This window comes from Perca fluviatilis, chromosome 12, assembly GCF_010015445.1.
Source record: "Perca fluviatilis chromosome 12, GENO_Pfluv_1.0, whole genome shotgun sequence".
Classification (NCBI taxonomy): Eukaryota; Metazoa; Chordata; class Actinopteri; order Perciformes; family Percidae; genus Perca; species Perca fluviatilis.
Genome location: NC_053123.1, coordinates 8,774,479 through 8,793,497, shown reverse-complemented (window position 1 = coordinate 8,793,497; position 19,019 = coordinate 8,774,479). Strand labels below are relative to the sequence as shown.

Genomic DNA, 19,019 nt, shown 5'->3' with positions numbered 1-19,019 from the left:
CAGAGCGAAAGCTACTGTGGACAAATAAGCACACCCCACTCTTTACATCCTTTTTTTTTTTTCTTCATTTCAATATTATGAATAAACTTCAAAGTTGCCACTACCCTGACACAGTATAAACCATGGTTGTTGCTGTCATTTTATTATGCATATACACATGTTAATAGTCTAGGGGGAAGGAAACTTGGTGATTTGTAGAATGGAGCAGACATGCTTGTTTATTTGCTTAAAGTAATGCCAAGTTTTTATTTGTGGCATGTCTCTTGAGCATAATTGTACGCACTGATTCCTCAATAACTCGGAGGAAAGCTAACAGGAAGTAGTATACATTCTCAGCATGGAAAACTTTAGGTTATGAAAGTTATGCTGTATATGGATTAGACACATTTTATCAGAACATACATATATTACACAGCAGAGAGAACTAGAATTGGACTGTATAGATATAAAATTAAGGTATTTATAAGATTGGCACATTTGAAAGACTGCTATAGGAAACATCCGAAGTCGGTAGCAAAAATCTGGCATCTATCTGTTCACATTTTATAGGTTCTATTAAAGTTAAACGTATAAAAGTGCTTCTCATGTAGCTTCTTAAACTTCCACTTAAGAGTACAATGACTACAGGTCCTTCTTGATATACTTTGTTTGTTGTAGTTTCCAGAAAGGCCTGGGACATGAGCCCAGCGCCCTTTTGCTCCCAAAAACACTACTAGTGCATCACTGGGGATAGGTGGCTGGCCCATTAAAGGGTCACCGAAGAATACTTGATGTTTTGAATCAACAATCTGGCGCATTAAATGTCCCCTTGAACTCAAAAGCATTCTGTCTTTGTGTAACTTAGCCACAGAGTCCCTCTGGGTGACCACAGCAGTTCTTTTTCTGTGTTTCCCAAGAGTTCTCTTCAGTCTCACTTTGAGGAATGAATACATGCTTCAGCAGCTGGTCTGCAGACGGCCGTAGTCTCTGGTCACTGGAGTTGAGGGAAAACAAATGAAAATAAGGGAACTTATTCCCAAACATGACTATTAAAAAACAATGCTCTGAATTTGGTTGCTTACTCAAATAGTTCCAAACTCCTAAGTATATGTTTTATTATAATTACATTAGGGAAAGATTCAGAGGGTATGCAAGTGTTTGAAAGGAAATTGCCAGTTTGCATTGACCAGGGAGGACAACAGGTCTTACCTTGTCAAGCTGATTGCCACAAAATTCTTGGCGTTTTCCGAAAACCCATCTGGTAAGGAGGGCATCAACCCTCTTTGAGCCCCAATGTAGAACAAGGCAGCCATCTTGTCCATGTGTGCCAGTGGTGGTTTCCCTGTGGCCATCTCAAACACAGTGCAACCCACACTCCATATATCTGACTTCCTGCCATATCCTGTCTCATTGATAACCTGAGGAGCGGAAAAGATGCTAGGAGTCAGGCAAGACTTAACGGGCAATTTTACGTTAAGCTGACAATTAAATAAATAGAACCGTAACACTTTATAATGGTACAGGAATTATCATGACTTCATGCATGAAAAAAGCATGAAGTCAATCATGTAGTACTTCATGAACTATCAGCAATGTACAAGTATTTCATTCATGACTTAATGCAGGAACAATATGTTAATTAATGCATCAATTAAGGTATTTGAATCATCATGATTTCTGATTCATTAATGATGGTCATGTCTTCTTCACGGGTATATCTGTAGTTAAAGTGACAGGTTAAATAAACTGTCACTTTAACTACAGTGTTGTAATCATGAATAACTAAACATTACTTCTTCATTACTTCATCGTGTTTGTGGCCCTTCAAATAAAGTGCTGACCTGGTCCATCATTAACATTGATACATAAGATATGATTAATGGTGGCATATGCCCCAATCTCTGTGACCCCACAAATAAAATAAAAATGTCAAGACTTTTTTTGTGTTCAGACACTTAGAAGTTAGTTAAAAGTAAGATAAATAAATATCCTGCTTGGGTGAGCATTGTTCCCAGGCATTAGTGTTTGCCTTATGTTGTTGTGAATAAAGCAAATATAAAAAGGCATCTGCAGTATACTGTATTTTGTGTCAATGTAGTGACCTTTGTATCATTTTGCCAACCCACTCCTTTCAATCTTAATACATTTAATTTCATGCCACCATAAATTATATTATATTTATTTATCAATGTCAAAGATGGACCAGGTCAGCACTTTATTTAACAGGCCACAAACCTGATGAAGTAATGAAGAAGTAATGTTTAGTTAACAATGATTACAAAACTTCAGTTTTTTAAGAATATATGTACACTGCTGTGACTGGTCAGTATTTTTGAAGAAGACATGAACATCATTAATAAATCAGAAGGCATGATGATTGCATTAATTAACATATTGTTCCTGCATTAAGTCATGCATGAGATACTATTAATCCTTGTACATTACTGATAGTTCATGAAGTACTACATGAATGAATTCATGCTTTTTCGTGCATGAAGTCATGCATGAATTCATGACAATTCAGGTACCATTATTATAAAGTGTTACCAATAGAACGTAATTCAAAAAGAGCCATCTCTACAGATGAGAAGAAAATCGCTCTACATCTACCTCTGGTGCCATCCAGTAAGGTGTGCCGTGGACAGACTTGAGCAGATCGCCGCTGTTGCTGGCAGTGTGGTTCAGGCAGCTGAGACGGCGCGCACAGCCAAAGTCTATGAGCTTGATGACGCCAGTGGGCATCAGCATGACGTTGTTTCCCTTCAAGTCCCGATGAATCACTCTGTTCAGGTGAAGGAAGGCCACCCCTTTCAGGATCTGATGGGTGTAAAGAGCCAGGACACGCTCTGGCAGAGGGCCAAACCTGAGGGCATGAAAGGGACAGTGTTAAAAGCATTAGTAAAGACCAATTGCTCAACAGGTACTCCTGGGCTCGTTGTCAAGCTGTTTGGAATCAACCTAACCTGTGAAGGATGCTGGCGATGGATCCTCCTGGGACGTATTCCATGAAAATGGAAACCACATGCTGATAAAGTGAGGTACCCAGGAAGCCCACAATGTTGGTGTGTCTGAGGGTTTTGAGCAGCTCCACTTCCCCCTGCAGACGACTGTACTCCCTCTTTGCATCGTCGGGGTCAGAGGCATCCAGTCTCACCTGCTTCACAGCTATCAGCTGGCCCTGGCTGGTCAGGCCACAGTACACCTGGTAAGAAGGCAGCAGTGATCGCCAGGGTTAGCTGAGCACCAATGTCTGCTGCGGTATCAATAATGTTTTAAGTATTTTTACAAGATTACCAAGAGAGCACGGTTGTATGAATAGATAATATTCATTCATTCAATAAGGTCGGACGTTGGTGGTGTTTTTTAAGCAACATGAGAGCATCAAAAAGCTGGAGTTCTGATGGTCAACAGACCCAGAGTTAGTGATAAAAAGACATAATCTACATTTTTCTCATGCTTAAATGTGTCCTTAGCCTTTCATTGTCAATGTAAATTCCCATACTTACTGTCCCATAGGCTCCCCTGCCGAGCACTTCACCCTTTGTCCACGTGATGGCGTCGTCCACAACCAACCCAGAGCCAAGAAGAGTAGCACCGTCTTTTGAATTAACCTATAATATGCGATAAAATGCACCGATTTAATCTTCTTTTTCACAACCAACATCTGGGCCTCTGAAGCTTTAGTCAATGAGAATAATTTGGTTTCTCTGGAATATTAAGTCTATTTTTTAATAGATTCGAGGGTCACATGTGAACGTTATTGTGTCTTATTTTTTTATAAGGGACTGTATGGAAATTATTAAGTTGGTGAGGTGGACTGAACCTTATGTTTTACTTTGTTAAAAAAGGCCCTCTCCAGGTTTTTAAATGTCTTGACTTGCAAAAACACCTGTTCCACAACATGTCAAAATAATATGTTAAATTGGTACATGTTTAACTGTGTAGACCCTTAATGTCTTAATGGAACTTCTGTGTGCCAGCAATGTATACATTAATAAAACCCTGATATAGAGATAGAACTGTGGACCTGTGCATGTGGAAAAGCCCACCTTTATCCATGGTGCATTGAATGTTGTTTTTATCTGATTTCTTTTCATGTTCTTCTTTAAAATGTTGATTGTTCGAGATAAATAAAAAATCAAATCAAAATGAGTAAAGTTAGTGTTAAAAATGTGCAGTTCCAAATCACTCTTGGCTATATGAAGTCATGACAATGCTTCTGTTTTGTTACTTTTGACCATAAAAGTTTACCTCAGGGATTTTATTTCTTCCTGACACTCGCTCGTCTTCTCTGTTGGACTCCATGTTTTCGGAGCCTATGGATACATCCCTCTCATCCAGTGAGATCAGCTCCTCGGCCAGACATTGCAGCAGGTCATCTGTAAGCGGCCCGTCCCCCACCTCATCCAGAAACTTCCGGTAAACTGGTGACATGGCAGTGGTGTGGTTGCTGCTGGAAGACGCCCATGTATTAACCTTTAGCTGTTCGGGGCTTTGAGATAACACAGGCTCAGGAAACGGTCGGTTTGGATTTCCGATTTCTTGCATATTCATGTGCAGGTAACTATAATCTTCAGCATGAGATGAACCTGCTGGCATAGTCAGTGTTTTGTCATGAGATTTGATTGTTTCAGACCCATATCTAGAAAGAGCCTCCTCTATGGTAGATAAGATAGTATCTTGAGACGTTGTATGACAAATGTCAACATCCTTAGAGAGAGCTAACTCAGCCTCTGCGTGCCCATCTGATTTAGGCATATCCTTGATTTTGTGTGTGCCTTTCCTTGGTACAGGTTTGTGAGTTTTAACCCTGGAGGACGCAAGTTTATGTTTGCTTTTAGCTGAAACCACTACACTCTCCCCCAGACTTCTCCTCGGTGCTTGTTTCAATGGTCTGTGTTTGACTTTATGGCACTGTTGTGTCTTCCTCGGCGGAGCAGACTGCACTTGTCTGTCCTTTACTTTCCCACTGGTGCTGGAAACTCGTAGGTTATCATAGATCGGACCAGCAAACATCTCGTAGATGGCCGGTCCTTCATCCCCACTCTGTATCTCCTGAAACATGTCTTTGTATGTGATGAAGTCCACGGCAGATTTAGACCTCGGTGTCCCAGCTAGACCTGGTCTCTTCAACTGACGGACGCTCTTCAGCTCCCTCAACGGTGGAGCTCTGTTGCTGTTCGTCATCTTGTCAGGATTTCCTCTTTTGCCCTGATCAATGAGCTTCTTTCGTGTTGACGGGGTGCCAGTGTAACAATGAGCACCTTTAACAGATTTAAGCTTCGACTTTACTTTTGTCACTGTCTCTCCACCAATTATTAGCTCGGGGCTTTTCCTGGTTTTATCTTTAACTTGTGTGGAAAGTGAGGAGTACTTCAGATTGTTTTTGGACTTGTTCCGATTTAAGATGCTTCGGTCTTTGTGTGCTAAAACGTTGAAGGACTGCTGGCTGGTTTGAATGTTTGCTCTTGGTTCACAGTTCATGTTGGTTCTTCTCTCTTTGTTTCGGACAGGCTTTAAACCTTTCAACATCCTCTCAGCTCTCTTGGGATCCATGCTTGATTGTGGAAGGTTTACAGCTGGAGTAAATAACTGCATTTTCTCCTCAGTAGTGCTAGTAGTTAACTTTCCATCCTCCCTACGAGGGATTGGGTTATCTACTCTGATTTCTTCCAAACAGGAAACATTCATTGTTCTTTCTGTCTGTTTGATATCCTGCAGGTCATTTCTGTAAGTCTCTTCAGAGCATGCAACAACATGACCTTGGTCATTACTCATATTAAATGTTATCCCATGGCTAATCTCAGGCTCCGGGGAGCAGCCCACATCGTTCTTTTCTTCCTTAGACTTTGATGTGATAGGTATTTCATTGTTCACAGTGTCTCCTTGTTGTGCATAGTTACGTTTTATAAAGGACTGATTGTCAACAGGCTCCTTTGTATAGTTCACATTGGTGGCTTTGCCTTCACAGTGAGAGTTCATAGCTTTATTAGTGCTGAGAAGATCATTTGTATGATTGATAGGCTCTCCATCCAGGTCATGTGCTGATCTGTGGATCGCTGGAATATGACTGATCCTTGACTGAACTTTAAAATGCTGCCGGGTCTCCTCAACCAAATCAGCCTCGGTGGAGCTCACATCGTTTGAATGCGGCAACAACCTGTCTCCTACGAACTTCAGATGTCTTTCTCCTGAAGCTCTCTCACGCATATCCCTCTCATCTTCCTCATCATCCAGGTCGACGGAACTCTGGCTGCTAATGCTGCTGCTGGAACCGCTCTCCTCACTACCCCCCTTAGTGGTCACAGGGCCAGTGCGTGGGCTGCCCCAGTACAGCCTCTCTCTCCTAAGCCGACTCCTGGAGCAAAGCGGGCTCCGGCTGATGGGCTTCAGGGGAATGTGGGGCTTTAGTTCTGGCAGAGCTGCAATGTCCCTGGGCCTTCTGTCCAGTGGTGCCAACAGCTTCGGTGTTCTGGGATGCAGAGCCGGCAAGGGACCCTGCGAGAACTGCACAGAATACGGACATTGACAGTAATTCAATGGTTCAGACTGGTGAGGTAGACAAACTATTAGATGGATGAAAAGAAAAAAGGAATTCAAGTATGACAACTCAAATATGTTAAGATGCTATAAGGAGCGTTTTCTTGGTTGAAATTCACCTTTTGTTGATTTACAGTGTCTTGAGAACCCAGTCCTGCAGGCAGGAAGAGATTATACATTTTAAACGACATCCACACAAGTATCAGTATCAGCAAACTACAATGCTGATTTGATTTTCAAATCGGTCACTATTCAAAATGAATACCACCATAGTTCTATTCAGACATTATATACAACACAGCTTTACCAGTTACCTCATCATCTTTAAGTGTATTGATGGAAAATGTAATTGCGTTTTCCAGAAGATGAATACCTCCTCCTCTGCAGCAATTCTGACTGGTACTCAGATTGGTTTCTCCTGAGCATGTGATACTTTCGCGTGCTCACGAGATACTTTCGCGTGCTCACGAGAAAAGTATCTTGTGCCCGCGAGAAAGTTGCACACAAGTAGAAAAAAAACATCACAATGTCCCTTTAGGGGCTCCGTACCCTTTTGGATGTTCATAACATATAAGGAAATAAATGTAACTCCTCTGTTCTAAATATAATACTGCTAAACGAGTCAAAGCTTTTATAACCCTATTTACATACGGGTTTGAATGTGTGCTCTGGCCTGCATCATAGTGGTTGAACACAGTAGTGGTTCCATGATGCTGGGGGCTGATTGGCTGAGCTGACTGTGCTCAGCCACAGACAGCAGGCCGGGGGAGGATGGGGATACAGCAACCACACTTCTTGTTCTCTGCCTGTGAGGGACAAATCAAAATCAGATTTTTCTGTGTGTGTGTGTGTGTGTGTGTATGTGTGTGTGTGTGTGTGCGTGCCACCGATTTATTGTGTATGCAATTATTAGAAAAGGGAAGGGCAGTAAGATAGATGTTCAGTATTTCATTCAACGTTTAATTTCCACCCGTCACATTAAGCTGGCAGTATTTTTTCAATCCACTCTCTTTATATGTGATGGTGGCAGGCAGGGCAATGATTTGATTATCTGCTATTGATTGGTCTTTCTTAAGTAATGCCAAATGCCGATAAATAATGAGTCCAGCTGCAGCATGTACCTCTGTTTAGGTGGTACTGGCAGGCAGGAGGTTCTGGTACTCAGCAAACCAGGTGAGGGAGCAGGATCCAGATGGCTCCAGCGTCTGCTGTTGTCGCCCAGGCTCGGCAGAGACAAACCTCCTCTGCTGAGCGCAGAAGAGGAGAGAGCACAGAAAGGTATGGGGTTAGTTTTGCCTTTGACAAGGAGAGAGTGTAGGTCGCTCGGGAGTTTGTTAGGGTTTAACAGAAATTCCAAATGCTGATGAGTCTTATTGGCTTGTGCTGAGCTGAACATAATGCCAAAAGCCTCATTTTCCTCCCATCTAGCTCTATTACTGGAAACTGATGCTATGAAATTAGAGACCTGCTCAAAGACCTTTATTCTCCTTGGAGAGCTTGGACTTGATTCAGTGGTGAGAGCTCCACATAACAGACAATGAGCTGATTCACCAAAGCCCTCTCTCCCCCTGTCCCTGTGATTCTAACCTGTTTGGGTAGAACAGGTTGTCCTCTGGACACAGTGACAGGTGTCTGCGTACAGGACAGGAGTGTAACCAGATAGGAAACTATTCTACTTGTTGGTGTAAAGTAAGAGGCAGTTGTTGACTAGCCCAAGGAGTGTGCTGTTTATACAAGTGTGTGCTGGGGTGATGGAGTGTTAACTGTACGCACATTAGATGTTTGTGTGTACACAACTGTTTGTGGTTACTGTATGTATGAACAGATGTTGATGTGTGTGTGTGTGTGTGTCTGTGTGTGTGTGTGTGTGTGTGTGTGTGTGTGTGTGTGTGTGTGTGTGTGTGTGTGTGTGTGTGTGTGTGTGTGTGTGTGTGTGTGTGTGTGTGTGTGTGTCACCCTGCCCACCTGCTTCCCCTCCCTGCGTCCTGGTAGGCTTGCCTGATGTCTCTCAGTGTTTCCATGGCGTTTTGGAAACAGAGGGGGATTCCCTTATCTGCTCCACACACACACACACACACACACACACACACACACACTACACACACAAAAAAAAAAAAAAAAAAAAAAAAAAACACACACATGAGACAAAATGACTAATTTGCACTCAAATTTAAGTTATATATACCATATTTCTGGCATGACAAAAGCAAAATATTGTCAACATTCAACTATTTTAATAATTGTTGAATGTAATATTTTAATAAATCTGATCTCACATTGCATTTCCTTAACTGTACAGTGTTTTTTGAAGCAGTCTTTTAGGCTGGGAGTTCATAAATGTTAAAGAACAATGTTACTCTGAGGTTTGTGAAGTTCATGCAGCACCTGTATCATTTGACAGGCTACAAATTTGCTCTATTTCTACATTCCTAAGCCATCATAACACACGTAACCACAGGTAAACTGCTGCCAATATTCATATAGAACATATTGATACTTATCATAGAGAAAACAAAATTACCTGTTTCTGAGCCTGTTGGTCCACTCTGCTCCCATATCGAGAATACGTTTAAGAATTTAACCAGATAGTTCCTCTCTGTTTATTTCTTTATTTCTCCACAACCTAATGATTACACCTTTATTCTGTTTTTGATCTCTGTATTCTCAACATGTCCTTTCCTCCATGTAACACTGTCTTTCAGTGATCTGCTCAATCCTCTCTGCGTCTCAGCGATGCTGTTGTGGCTGAGATACAAGACCGGCAGGCAGGTTTCTCAGCTGAGAGGTCGTATTGTGTGTGAGACCCCTCCCACCTAGTCACGCCTCCCTCTCTCCGCTCCCTAGAGAAGGTGATCTGATGGCCTATTTGGGAGCTGACAGTCTCTTTCTTTGTCACTATAAAATGCCAGAAACAGTTCAAAAGTTTGACCTGTTTAAAGTAGTTATTTGGCATCAAAGACACTCATATCACCTTATTGTGTTTTCTCTTTAGCCCTTTTTTCCTCTATGGACTAATGACACAAGTTTGGCCCCTACTTACAAGCCCACAATGTAAAAAAATAAAATTTCGTACATCAATAGTCCACACCTTAGCCCACTAAAACTCCAGGAGTCCTTGAAAGAGTCCTTACCTTGGCGGAGGCCTTTGTGATGGTCAGATAGAGGAGGGGACCCTGGAGACTCCAGCACTTCCTGGAAGAAACAAAAGTGAGCAATTTATTATATGTCCCAGTCTTTAAAAAGCAGAGGCTGGTAGAAATCCTGCAGAACTGATGTTTTATTTTATTTTAATATATTTCCAAATTAGAGTAAATAATGCCCTTATTTCATTTTGTAATGAAGGTTTTAAATTCCTGTGTTCTCAGTTATTTGGTGAATTATTTTTCAAAGCTTGTCCGGAATGCAGAGCAAGAAGAGATTACAACAAAACAAACCACAAAGGCATGCATTTAATTTTTCAACTGTTAATATGATGGAGCTTGTGCACATGTATAGAAGTATAGCTTTATATTTAGATATAGCTCTCTTGGTGGTTTGGAAGTCAATTTAAACATTACAATTTTAATGATTTTTCAGTTATTCCAAGTAAACCCTTGGAATAAAGTGTAGTTTTTTTAGTAGTTTTAACACTTCATGTACACATACATTACAATTGAGTGTGCCAGTTGGCCTTTGAGACTCGTATACCACCTGCTCTTCTCTTCCAGCTAACCAGCTGCCCTACTTGTCTGCAGCATCTATATGGACACCCATAATGCCGTAGTATGGCAGCTAAGTGTCAGCTACCCAGAGCACCCCTCCTACACACACACAAACACACACACACACACACACACACACACACACACACACAAAAAAAAAAAAAAAACACACACACACACACACACACAGCCAATTACTGTTTCCACATGTTTGTCTTCTGGGTGACCACTCACTGCCCGTCTGCCTGTGTGCCTGTTAATTGTGGCTACATGGCTACAACAGCCAGACTGTGGCTATCAGTGAACCATGCAGACCTCTGCACTTGCATGCGTGAATACAACAGATCAACAATCAAGGCGGATCATACGGGTTTTGTTTCTGTCATGTTAGTCTCACTTGAACCGAATGTTGTTCCCTAAAACCTGGACAATTCAATCAATTACTGAATCCAAGAAACCTCTCTCACAAAGCACTTACTTACCCCTGTGTGGCTGTAAAGGAGAAAGCCGTGCTGATGGGTTGGTGTCTGCGTGGGGGAGGCAGCAGTCGACTGACAAGGACAAAGGCTCTCGAGGTCCAACTCTATGTCCGAATCTCCAAACTCTGAGTCCAAATCCTGGCATGGGTATTTGTCAAGGGCTAGGAGTGACATGGAGGCAGCATCTGCGCAAAATCAGAAATAATTCTAACCCTTTGTTGCCTGTATTGACGCATCAAGAAGGAAAACTTTTTCTCCCAGTTACAAGAAGAACAGGTCAAGAATTTAAAAAAATACTCCAAACTCCACACCTCTGTGCTGTTTACACAAGGCCAAGGAAAATGTATTTTCCGTGCACAAGGTGTGGAAATTGGTGTTCTAAATGTCAGAAAACAACATCGTTTGGTTTGTTTTTGATCTGTGTTTCTCCATCTATGTGTCACTGTGTTTCTGTATTGCCATCCTCGGTACAAACTCTGACTCCCACACTTTCATGAAGGCTCTTAGCAGCATGCTGCCTAAAGCATACACAAACAAGCCTTTCTTATAACCTCCCTAATAAGTGCAGGCTTTGAGTGCTACTGCAGAGGTTTTACTCTGAAAAACAGGATCATGAATGAACTTGGTATGCTGTTTGTGTGTATGCCTATATGTGTGTAAGAGAGAGAGAGAAAAGTGTGTGTGTGTGTGTGTGTGTGTGTGTGTGTGTGTGTGTGTGTGTGTGTGTGTGTGTGTGTGTGTGCTTACACATAATCATGAATAGGTAGGTGTGTACATGCATGCTTTGCACTAAATGCCCAGTTTAATAAGTAACTGATCAATGAATCAGTAACCAACATAAAGCCAATAACATGAGCAAGTGTGAGCAACATTTTCATCATATGAACAGAGAATTAAACGTATTTCTTACTCAAGGTTGCAAATGGCTACCTATTAATTAATGCATGTATAGTACAAAAGTGTTACATTCTGTTTTTCAGTTTCTATGTTTTACTTTTTCAGGTCATGTGTTGTATGTGATCCTGTGTGGGGAAACAGCATACAAAAGAGAGCACTGATCCTTTTCATCTTAAAAAAAACTTTTGTTAACTGGATATTTCTAATCAGATTATATTTATTTTCGAACGATAACAGCTTGAATAGCATGAGAATGTACAAATAGCTGAATAATCCATACTTTCCCAAAGCAGATCACATGCACTGTTGGGATTAAGATCTGAATTTCCCCTTAACTTTAAAGAAGCATTAGTAGACTTTTTTTGGCCACTTGGGGGAGTGGAAAAAGCTGTAAACACAACACTGGCATTTTATAACAGTATGGAGTTGATATGGCCTATGAACTTGCCATTTAACAGTTACTTACAGACACTGAGCAACAATACACACTAAAAACTCCTGGGTCAAAAATAACCCATAGGTTAACCCCAGGGTTAAAAAGGGACCAACTAATTTCTGGGTTATTTCAACCCATAAAATTGGGTTACTCTTTTTGACCCAACTTCTGGGTTAAATACTTAACCCAAATGTTGGGTTAAAATAACCCAACAGTGTAGTTAATATAACCCAACTTCTGGGTCAAAAGTCACAAATAACCTGACTTGGGTTACTATACCAGTATGCCTTATTTCAGAAAATAAAACGCTGACAGATGAGTTTTGGGACCTTTAGTCAAAATAGACCTGACCCTCCCTTCACCAGCATTGGACAAAGACATACTGATGGCCATTGTTTTTTTTTTAGCTAGAGCTAGAGCTCTCTGAGAGACCTGTTCTGGAATAGATTCCAGAACAACTGCAGGCAGGGGGCGTTCTTCTACAGGGGTAGAGAGGGAAGGAGTTGTTTCTTCTTCCTCTTCTTCTGAATTTCTGGCAGACTGATGTGTATGTTATAGGGGCAAGGGTTTAATAGTGAGAGACAACCCTATAACCCAGAACATGGGTTACTTTTGAAAAATAACCAGCAACCCAAACAATCCAGGAATTGGGTCAAAATATTAGCCCTATAACCCAGAAGATAACCCATGATTTTAACCCAACACAAATAACCCAGAAACTGGGTTGAAAAAATAACCCAGCAGTTTTTAGTGTGTAGCATTCATTTGATGTTGTGATTCTGGCCCCCTGATGAATGCATTCTTTCTTTTTTAAGCTTTGGTTTGGTCTCCACCAAGTCCTAAAGATATACTTGGATCTTTAGCTGCTGAATGCTCCACTATGTTCACTAGCTAGTTGCTAACTTTGTCTGCCTGTCGTTTTGTGTAAGCACGTAGCATACAGTCAGCTTATCTTCTGAAACAGCTACCCGCTGCAGTTGGAAACCAGGGCTGGAAGTAACGATTTACATTTACTCTATTTATTGTAACAAAGCCTTTGTACTTGTACTTTTTTGAGTGTTTTTAAAAATCAGTACCTTTATTTTTACTTAAGTACTTTGGTTACACTTTACTTGAAGGTATCTACATAAACATTAGAAACAAGTCATAAACGTTTATGACATAATGCTTTGTGTGTCATTCGGTTTTTGTCATGAGAAGTTAGGGTTAGGGTTCATGTGTCATGAGTGTCATGTGTTCATGCCAGTGTCATGTTACTCTTATGTAGATACCTTCAAGTAAAGTGTTACTAGTACCTTTCATCACAAGTATCGTACTTTGCTACATTTCAAGTCGGTTACAGAGTGAAAACAAAAGTCACATTCAGTTGATGTTATGCAGAAAAGTTTACTCAGAGTACATTTTAACTGACCTACTTTTTGCCTTTTAAATTTCTTTTAAGTTAATTTGTACACAAGCACTTTTACTTTTACTTGAGTAAAATCTCTTGTAAGTAACAGTACTTTTACTTGAGTACAATGTTCTAGTAATCTATCCACCTCCGTTGAAAACAACACTGATTGATTGAATTTGCGAGTGTTGGCATGTGCTGTGCTGTTTTTGTGTGAGTGTAAGTGTGTACCTGTGTGACTTAGGGCCTCAACCATCATGTGAATGATGTCCTCCTTCAGAGGGCTGTTGATGTTAGCAGCGTAGTGGGAAGCAGAACGGCCATTGTGGTCTCGTACCCGCAGATCACTGATGGACAAGTTTAAAGACAGAGGGAACAAGTCTAAGTAGCAGTGTTGTGGTACTCAAGATCAGTCTTGGTCTTAAGACCGGTCTCAAGACCACTTTTTGGAGGTCTCGTCTCGGAATCGACCGCGTTTTTACTCAGTCTTGTCTCAGTCTCGGATAAAGAGGACTCTGATTTTATTTCAAGACCGGTCAGGGATATCACCAAACTGCCTGTGCATTGTCTGATTTATGTGTTAACGTCATTAATGGTGTAAAACGTCCTGCTTCAAATGCAACCCATAACTTCACCCATTTCTAATTTGAAATTGGTTACTGTCAATCCCCTCTTGCCGCCCCCTTAACATGCACTCCCAAAAAAGTGGGCTCTGGCTGTCTGGCACTGGTCTGGTCTTGGTCTTGTCTCGGTCTCAACCCCACAAAGTATTGGTCTTATCTTGGTCTCGATACACTCTGGTCTTGGTAAAGACTTGGTCTCGCTTTAGGTGGTCTTGAGACTAGTAGACACAGAACGGCTGATATTTAAAAATGTGTTCCCTTGGCGTTTACTGTACATTTCAATTCGGTGTGTTAATGTCAGCAAAAAGTTGTTACTTTTGCCTTGTTGGTGCACAAAGTAGAATTATTATTAGTAGTAGTAGGAGTATTTTAATTCAAGATGCAACCGTCTCTGACTGCTGGTGGTGTGACTCTAAAGAAAGGTTTGTGCGTGTTTGTATGTGTGTTTACTTTTCTTTAGTATATTAATGCATGGATAAATGTGTGTTTTCTTACGCTGAGAGTTCCAGCAGTTCCTTTACCACTTCCACAGGTCGGTGTTCCCATGGCAACGGTATCGCTAAGGCCTCAAACAGGTCAATGTCCCGAACAGCAAGCATCACAGCCGTCACGCCGTCACAATTAGGAACATTCACATCCACCTTGTCTGTCTGAACCTGAGACATGCAGACAGACACAAACATCTACTAGAAGGGCAATAAGAGAGTGCAGACCTCTGCCAAGGCATGCCCTATTTCACAATATTAATACATTGTGAATTTTCCCAGTCTGGAACTCATTTTTCGTAACTTTCCGACATCACATGAATGCAGCACAAATCTCGCAGTGTTGACGAAAGTGTAAAATAGTGAAATGGACTACACCATTTTGTAAACACAGCTATTCTGAGAAATACAGAGAGAGTTGTGTGGAGCTGATAGTCTTAATTAGCTTTGTATCAATTCATTTGGCGATGGCTTGACGTTCATTCATATAAAATATTTGCGCCCTATAGCTTTAAATCATCATTTTACTAATTTAATGTATCTTTTAAGCACATAAAAAATCTGTGTGCTACAGCAGTAAATACAGTTGGAGGCCAGACATAAAACACACAATACACATTATTCACATGCCTGCTGTTCAGATTACACTTATTATTTGAACGAAAAGCACCTGATGATGTTTCTCCCTCTAGTTACACAAAGTTGCACAGTGACATCATGAGACATTAATACCCAGTTGTGTTTTTTGTTATATGGAAACTTAGTTGTTCCCTTTGCTCATCAGGGACATCCTCTACCACTCACTCTGTAGCTGTGTGGGAGTCTTACCAGCAGGTGCTGTAAAGAGTGCAGGTCTCCCTGCCAGGCAGCCTGCAGCAGCTGTGCCTGGGGAGGCAGATGAGGCCTCGACATCCATCCCAACACTTTCCCCTGGAGCTCAGGAGGGCTAACGTGGAGCGCTGTCTGCTGGCTGCAGTTACACAAGGTGACATCAGCCCCGGCCCCCAGCAGCTGCTGTACCACCTGTTACAGTAATAACACCAGCAGGCCAAACAATGAATGACACAAACAGGAAAGTTAGTAGGTGTTTATCACATGTACATCTGTAAATGAAAATAGCTGATTTTGTGAAGCTACATACCTTCTCCTTGTTGATACAAACAAGGCTTTGTACATGGGTAAATTCTCAGTAAAAATCAGCTGTAATTACAGTAAATGTGACTCATCTCATTTCACAGGAGATCAGTGGGGGGAGTGTCTCCCCTGTGTTACCGGTAAGTCATATGCTTGTTTTGAACATGCCCCCCCGAGAGGGTGCAGAGGAGCTATATAAACAGCAAGAACCAGGTGATGTGGAACATTAAACACATTACGTTATTGACAGGAAAAATACAACCTGTCTGCTGAGGTATATGGCCATCTTATTGTATCTGCATATTCTATATGATTTGTATTTAACAAATTTGGGTAACAAAGAGACCCAGATGAACTTTAGCCTACTTTCAGAAGACACATCTGGAAAAAGCATTATCAATGGACTCTTAGACATGGACTCTTAGATGGTGCCCCTTCCCAATCCATCAAAGCACTGTCACTTGCAGTGACTTAGCTGAATTACAATTGGTCCCACCTGTGTCACCCCACTTAAAAAAGTCCTGGAATCGCCCCTGTTTACTAGTGAACAATGGACTGATATTAGATCCACTAAGTGATAGGTGACCAAAGCTAAACCATAATTACACAATACTAGACGCTCTCTCTCATACACACACACACACACACACACACACACACACACACACACACACACACACACACACACACACACACACACACACACACAAACACACACACACACATTTACCTCAGGCATGCCTTTGTGACAGGCAGCGATAAGGGGAGTGGATCCTTCCTCCTCCTCATCGTCAGAGTCGGAGACCTCCAAATCCTCCCGGCCCTCTACCTCTTGTCCACGGCTCACAACCAGGACTTCTTCATTTTCCTCCTCTTTCTCTCTTTTCAGCATCTCATTAACACTCCTTATCTCTCTTCTCTTCTCGCTTCTCTCCATAGTTCACAGGATCTCAGTCGGATCTGCGTGAATGCAGTCGGACAGAAGAGCCGAGTCTAAGCAGGAGGCCAGACACCACTTGACCTTTTTTTGTTGTTATGGAAAAAGACAAACAAGAGGACAAAATGACTCAGGAAATAAATAGTTATAAACCCTGCACCGATGCGGTTCTATCAGTTCAGCGTCTTAGCTAGTCTGAATGTTTGTGTGATCATCACTGGGATCTTTGCCCTGGGATGTAAGTCTCTAATGATCCTTTATTCCCAGCAGAGGCAGCACAGAGGGCGTGATAGGAATTATTCCTTCCCATTATCACTGCTGGTAAATCACCATGATAAACACCAGTATGCTTTAAATGAGCCACCAATGACAATGTGTGTGGCGTGTGTGTGTGCGTGCGTGCGTGCGTGTGTGATCTGTCAAGTGATACATGTGCTGCATGAACTTCACAAACCTCAGAGTAACATTGTTCTTTGGCATTTATGAATCCCCAGCCTGACAAACAGCTTAAAAAAAACCTGCTTTACAGTTCAGGAAATGCAATGTGAAATCAGGTTTATTAAAATAGTTGAATGTAGACAATATTTGGCTTCTGTCAGGCCATAAATATATGGTATATATAACTTAAATGTGTATGTAACTGTGTGCATGTATGTGTGTGTGTGTGTGTGTGTGTGTGTGTGTGTGTGTGTGTGTGTGTGTGTGTGTGTGTGTGTGTGTGTGTGTGTGTGTGTGTGTGTGCGTGTGTGTGTGCGCGTGCTCACAATAGAGACATGACCCCTGTGGTTTAATGTTTGACAACACTAACAGAGCAACAGTCAAGATGGCCGAAATGTCTGATATACAAACAATTATATCCTATAGATATATTACAAAAGTGCCTTTTAGAAGATATGAAGGAACTTTTTGCACATTAAACATTTGTCAGCAGTGTTAAAATAAGACTAACAACCATGATTTGGAATACAATGTTGAAATGAACAACTGTTTACTCACTGTAGTGATGTCATTTTGTTCTTTCAGCTCCCGTTCGTCACATTCCTTCATGAGCTCATCTAGCCATATGTCTTCTCGGACCCTCTGTGGACATTTGACGAGAAAACCTTTTGATCCTTTTCAACAGACTCTCCACTCTAGTGTTTCCTCTCCTTTCTTCTTCTCTTCCCCGTACGCCTCCTGCTGTACGTTTACATTTGGTTGCCTTGGAGATGGCCAGGCCGACAGACAGGTTTAAATGCCAGCAGGCTGTTTGCTGCCTGACACATTTAGACCGAGTGAGACCTGTGCAAAATGAATGTTAGGCAACATTTATTTATTTATGTATCATTTAGTCAACTGTGGAGTCAACTTGATGGAGCTAGACCTGATATACCTTTGCTTGCTTGTAATCTTTGCACATGTAAACATAGCTGATTTCTAAAGGAACAAAATACTTTTTCATGCTAATTTCCAGATTTGGAACTTCGTGAACAAAATAATATGATCATTTTGCCTGAAAATGACCCAGTAGGGTCGAAATGTTGCATTTATATTAAATATGGGAGTTTGAAGCAGTTTTGCAGACATTACATTTTTTTTCACTTTAAGTACTTTTCATTTGTCCTGCACCTGCCAGAAGGTGGGATGTGCACACAATTACTTTTATAAATTTCTAAATAATATGATGAACCATTAATGATGTACACCAACATCATCGCTTGAATTAAACCTACAGGGGATCTTGAACAGAACACAAAAAACTATTATCATCATGTAATAGAATATATCAAAGTTGTGTTTCATACTTACATCAGTCATATGCAGCAAATTGACATAATACCATTCAGTAATTCTATACTTCCAGATGGTCACAGCTCCTCATAGACATTAGGGAAGTTTAAAGAGTAAATCCACACTTGCATGGACAAAAAAAACCATTGCTGTACTGACCTCTGTGGGTTAAAAGATGTGTGTACAGTTAGCCCACATTGTGGTCAGGTGTGAACTGTACCACAGCTGTGATATAGTGTAATGCTCCAATGCTTCACAGTGCGGTATAATCATACTTTTTGGCAAGTAGACAGATGTTGATTTCAGCCTCTTTTTTTTTAAATTTGTGCTCTTAATCCTTCGTTAAAGATGAACACGTTTGTCTCCAGATGTAGTTTTTTCTTGTAATGAGCTCTTAATGTCCTCTTGGTAATAGAATACTAATGGGGTAGGAAGTCATTGACATCATTGTGTGATCACTCAACCCTGATGGTAGATTCTGATCGTGTTCTTTACAACTTTTACTTCTTGACAAGCTTCATTCTTCAAATCTTCATGTGGTTTACCATTTCATCTCCTGTTTTTGAGTCACAGTCCTAAGCTTTCCTCCTTGACTTTACATCAGTTTTCACTTCATGTTTTTGCTTCATGTGCTTCTTGAATAATTTG

At 41.2% G+C, this 19,019-nt stretch overlaps 1 protein-coding gene across 3 annotated transcripts; it reads right to left on the bottom strand.

Moving 5' to 3' along the window:
- Positions 1-188: 188 nt before the first annotated feature.
- map3k19 (mitogen-activated protein kinase kinase kinase 19) lies at positions 189-17,767 on the bottom strand. Of its 3 annotated transcripts, none has more exons than XM_039817522.1 (17): positions 17,598-17,767; positions 16,395-16,685; positions 15,359-15,553; positions 14,541-14,701; positions 13,654-13,769; positions 10,703-10,884; positions 9,651-9,711; positions 8,485-8,572; positions 7,641-7,766; positions 7,171-7,325; positions 6,639-6,673; positions 4,231-6,486; positions 3,486-3,590; positions 2,943-3,181; positions 2,590-2,842; positions 1,189-1,397; positions 189-973 (listed from the first exon to the last, which is right to left on the bottom strand). In XM_039817522.1, exons 2-17 carry the CDS (start codon positions 16,599-16,601, stop codon positions 841-843), a joined length of 4,521 nt encoding a protein of 1,506 aa, XP_039673456.1. In that variant the 5' UTR covers positions 16,602-16,685; positions 17,598-17,767; the 3' UTR covers positions 189-840. The 3 variants fall into 3 exon arrangements, with proteins under 3 accessions (XP_039673456.1, XP_039673457.1, XP_039673458.1); XM_039817523.1 differs by having other exon boundaries at positions 7,641-7,763; XM_039817524.1 differs by lacking the exons at positions 13,654-13,769; positions 14,541-14,701; positions 15,359-15,553; positions 16,395-16,685; positions 17,598-17,767 and adding an exon at positions 11,011-11,152.
- Between the last annotated feature and the right edge of the window lie 1,252 nt (positions 17,768-19,019).

What these genes read in the sequence shown, in the direction of transcription:
- map3k19 (XM_039817522.1), bottom strand. Translation starts at nt 16,601, where the DNA reads ATGGAGAGAAGCGAGAAGAGAAGAGAGATAAGGAGTGTTAATGAGATG. An exon ending in GAACTGCTGGAACTCTCAGC is followed by an intron (nt 13,770 to 14,540) that starts GTAAGAAAACAC and finishes CTTGTCCATCAG; the next exon opens with TGATCTGCGGGTACGAGACC. An exon ending in CTTACTGGATGGCACCAGAG is followed by an intron (nt 1,398 to 2,589) that starts GTAGATGTAGAG and finishes TCCGCTCCTCAG; the next exon opens with GTTATCAATGAGACAGGATA.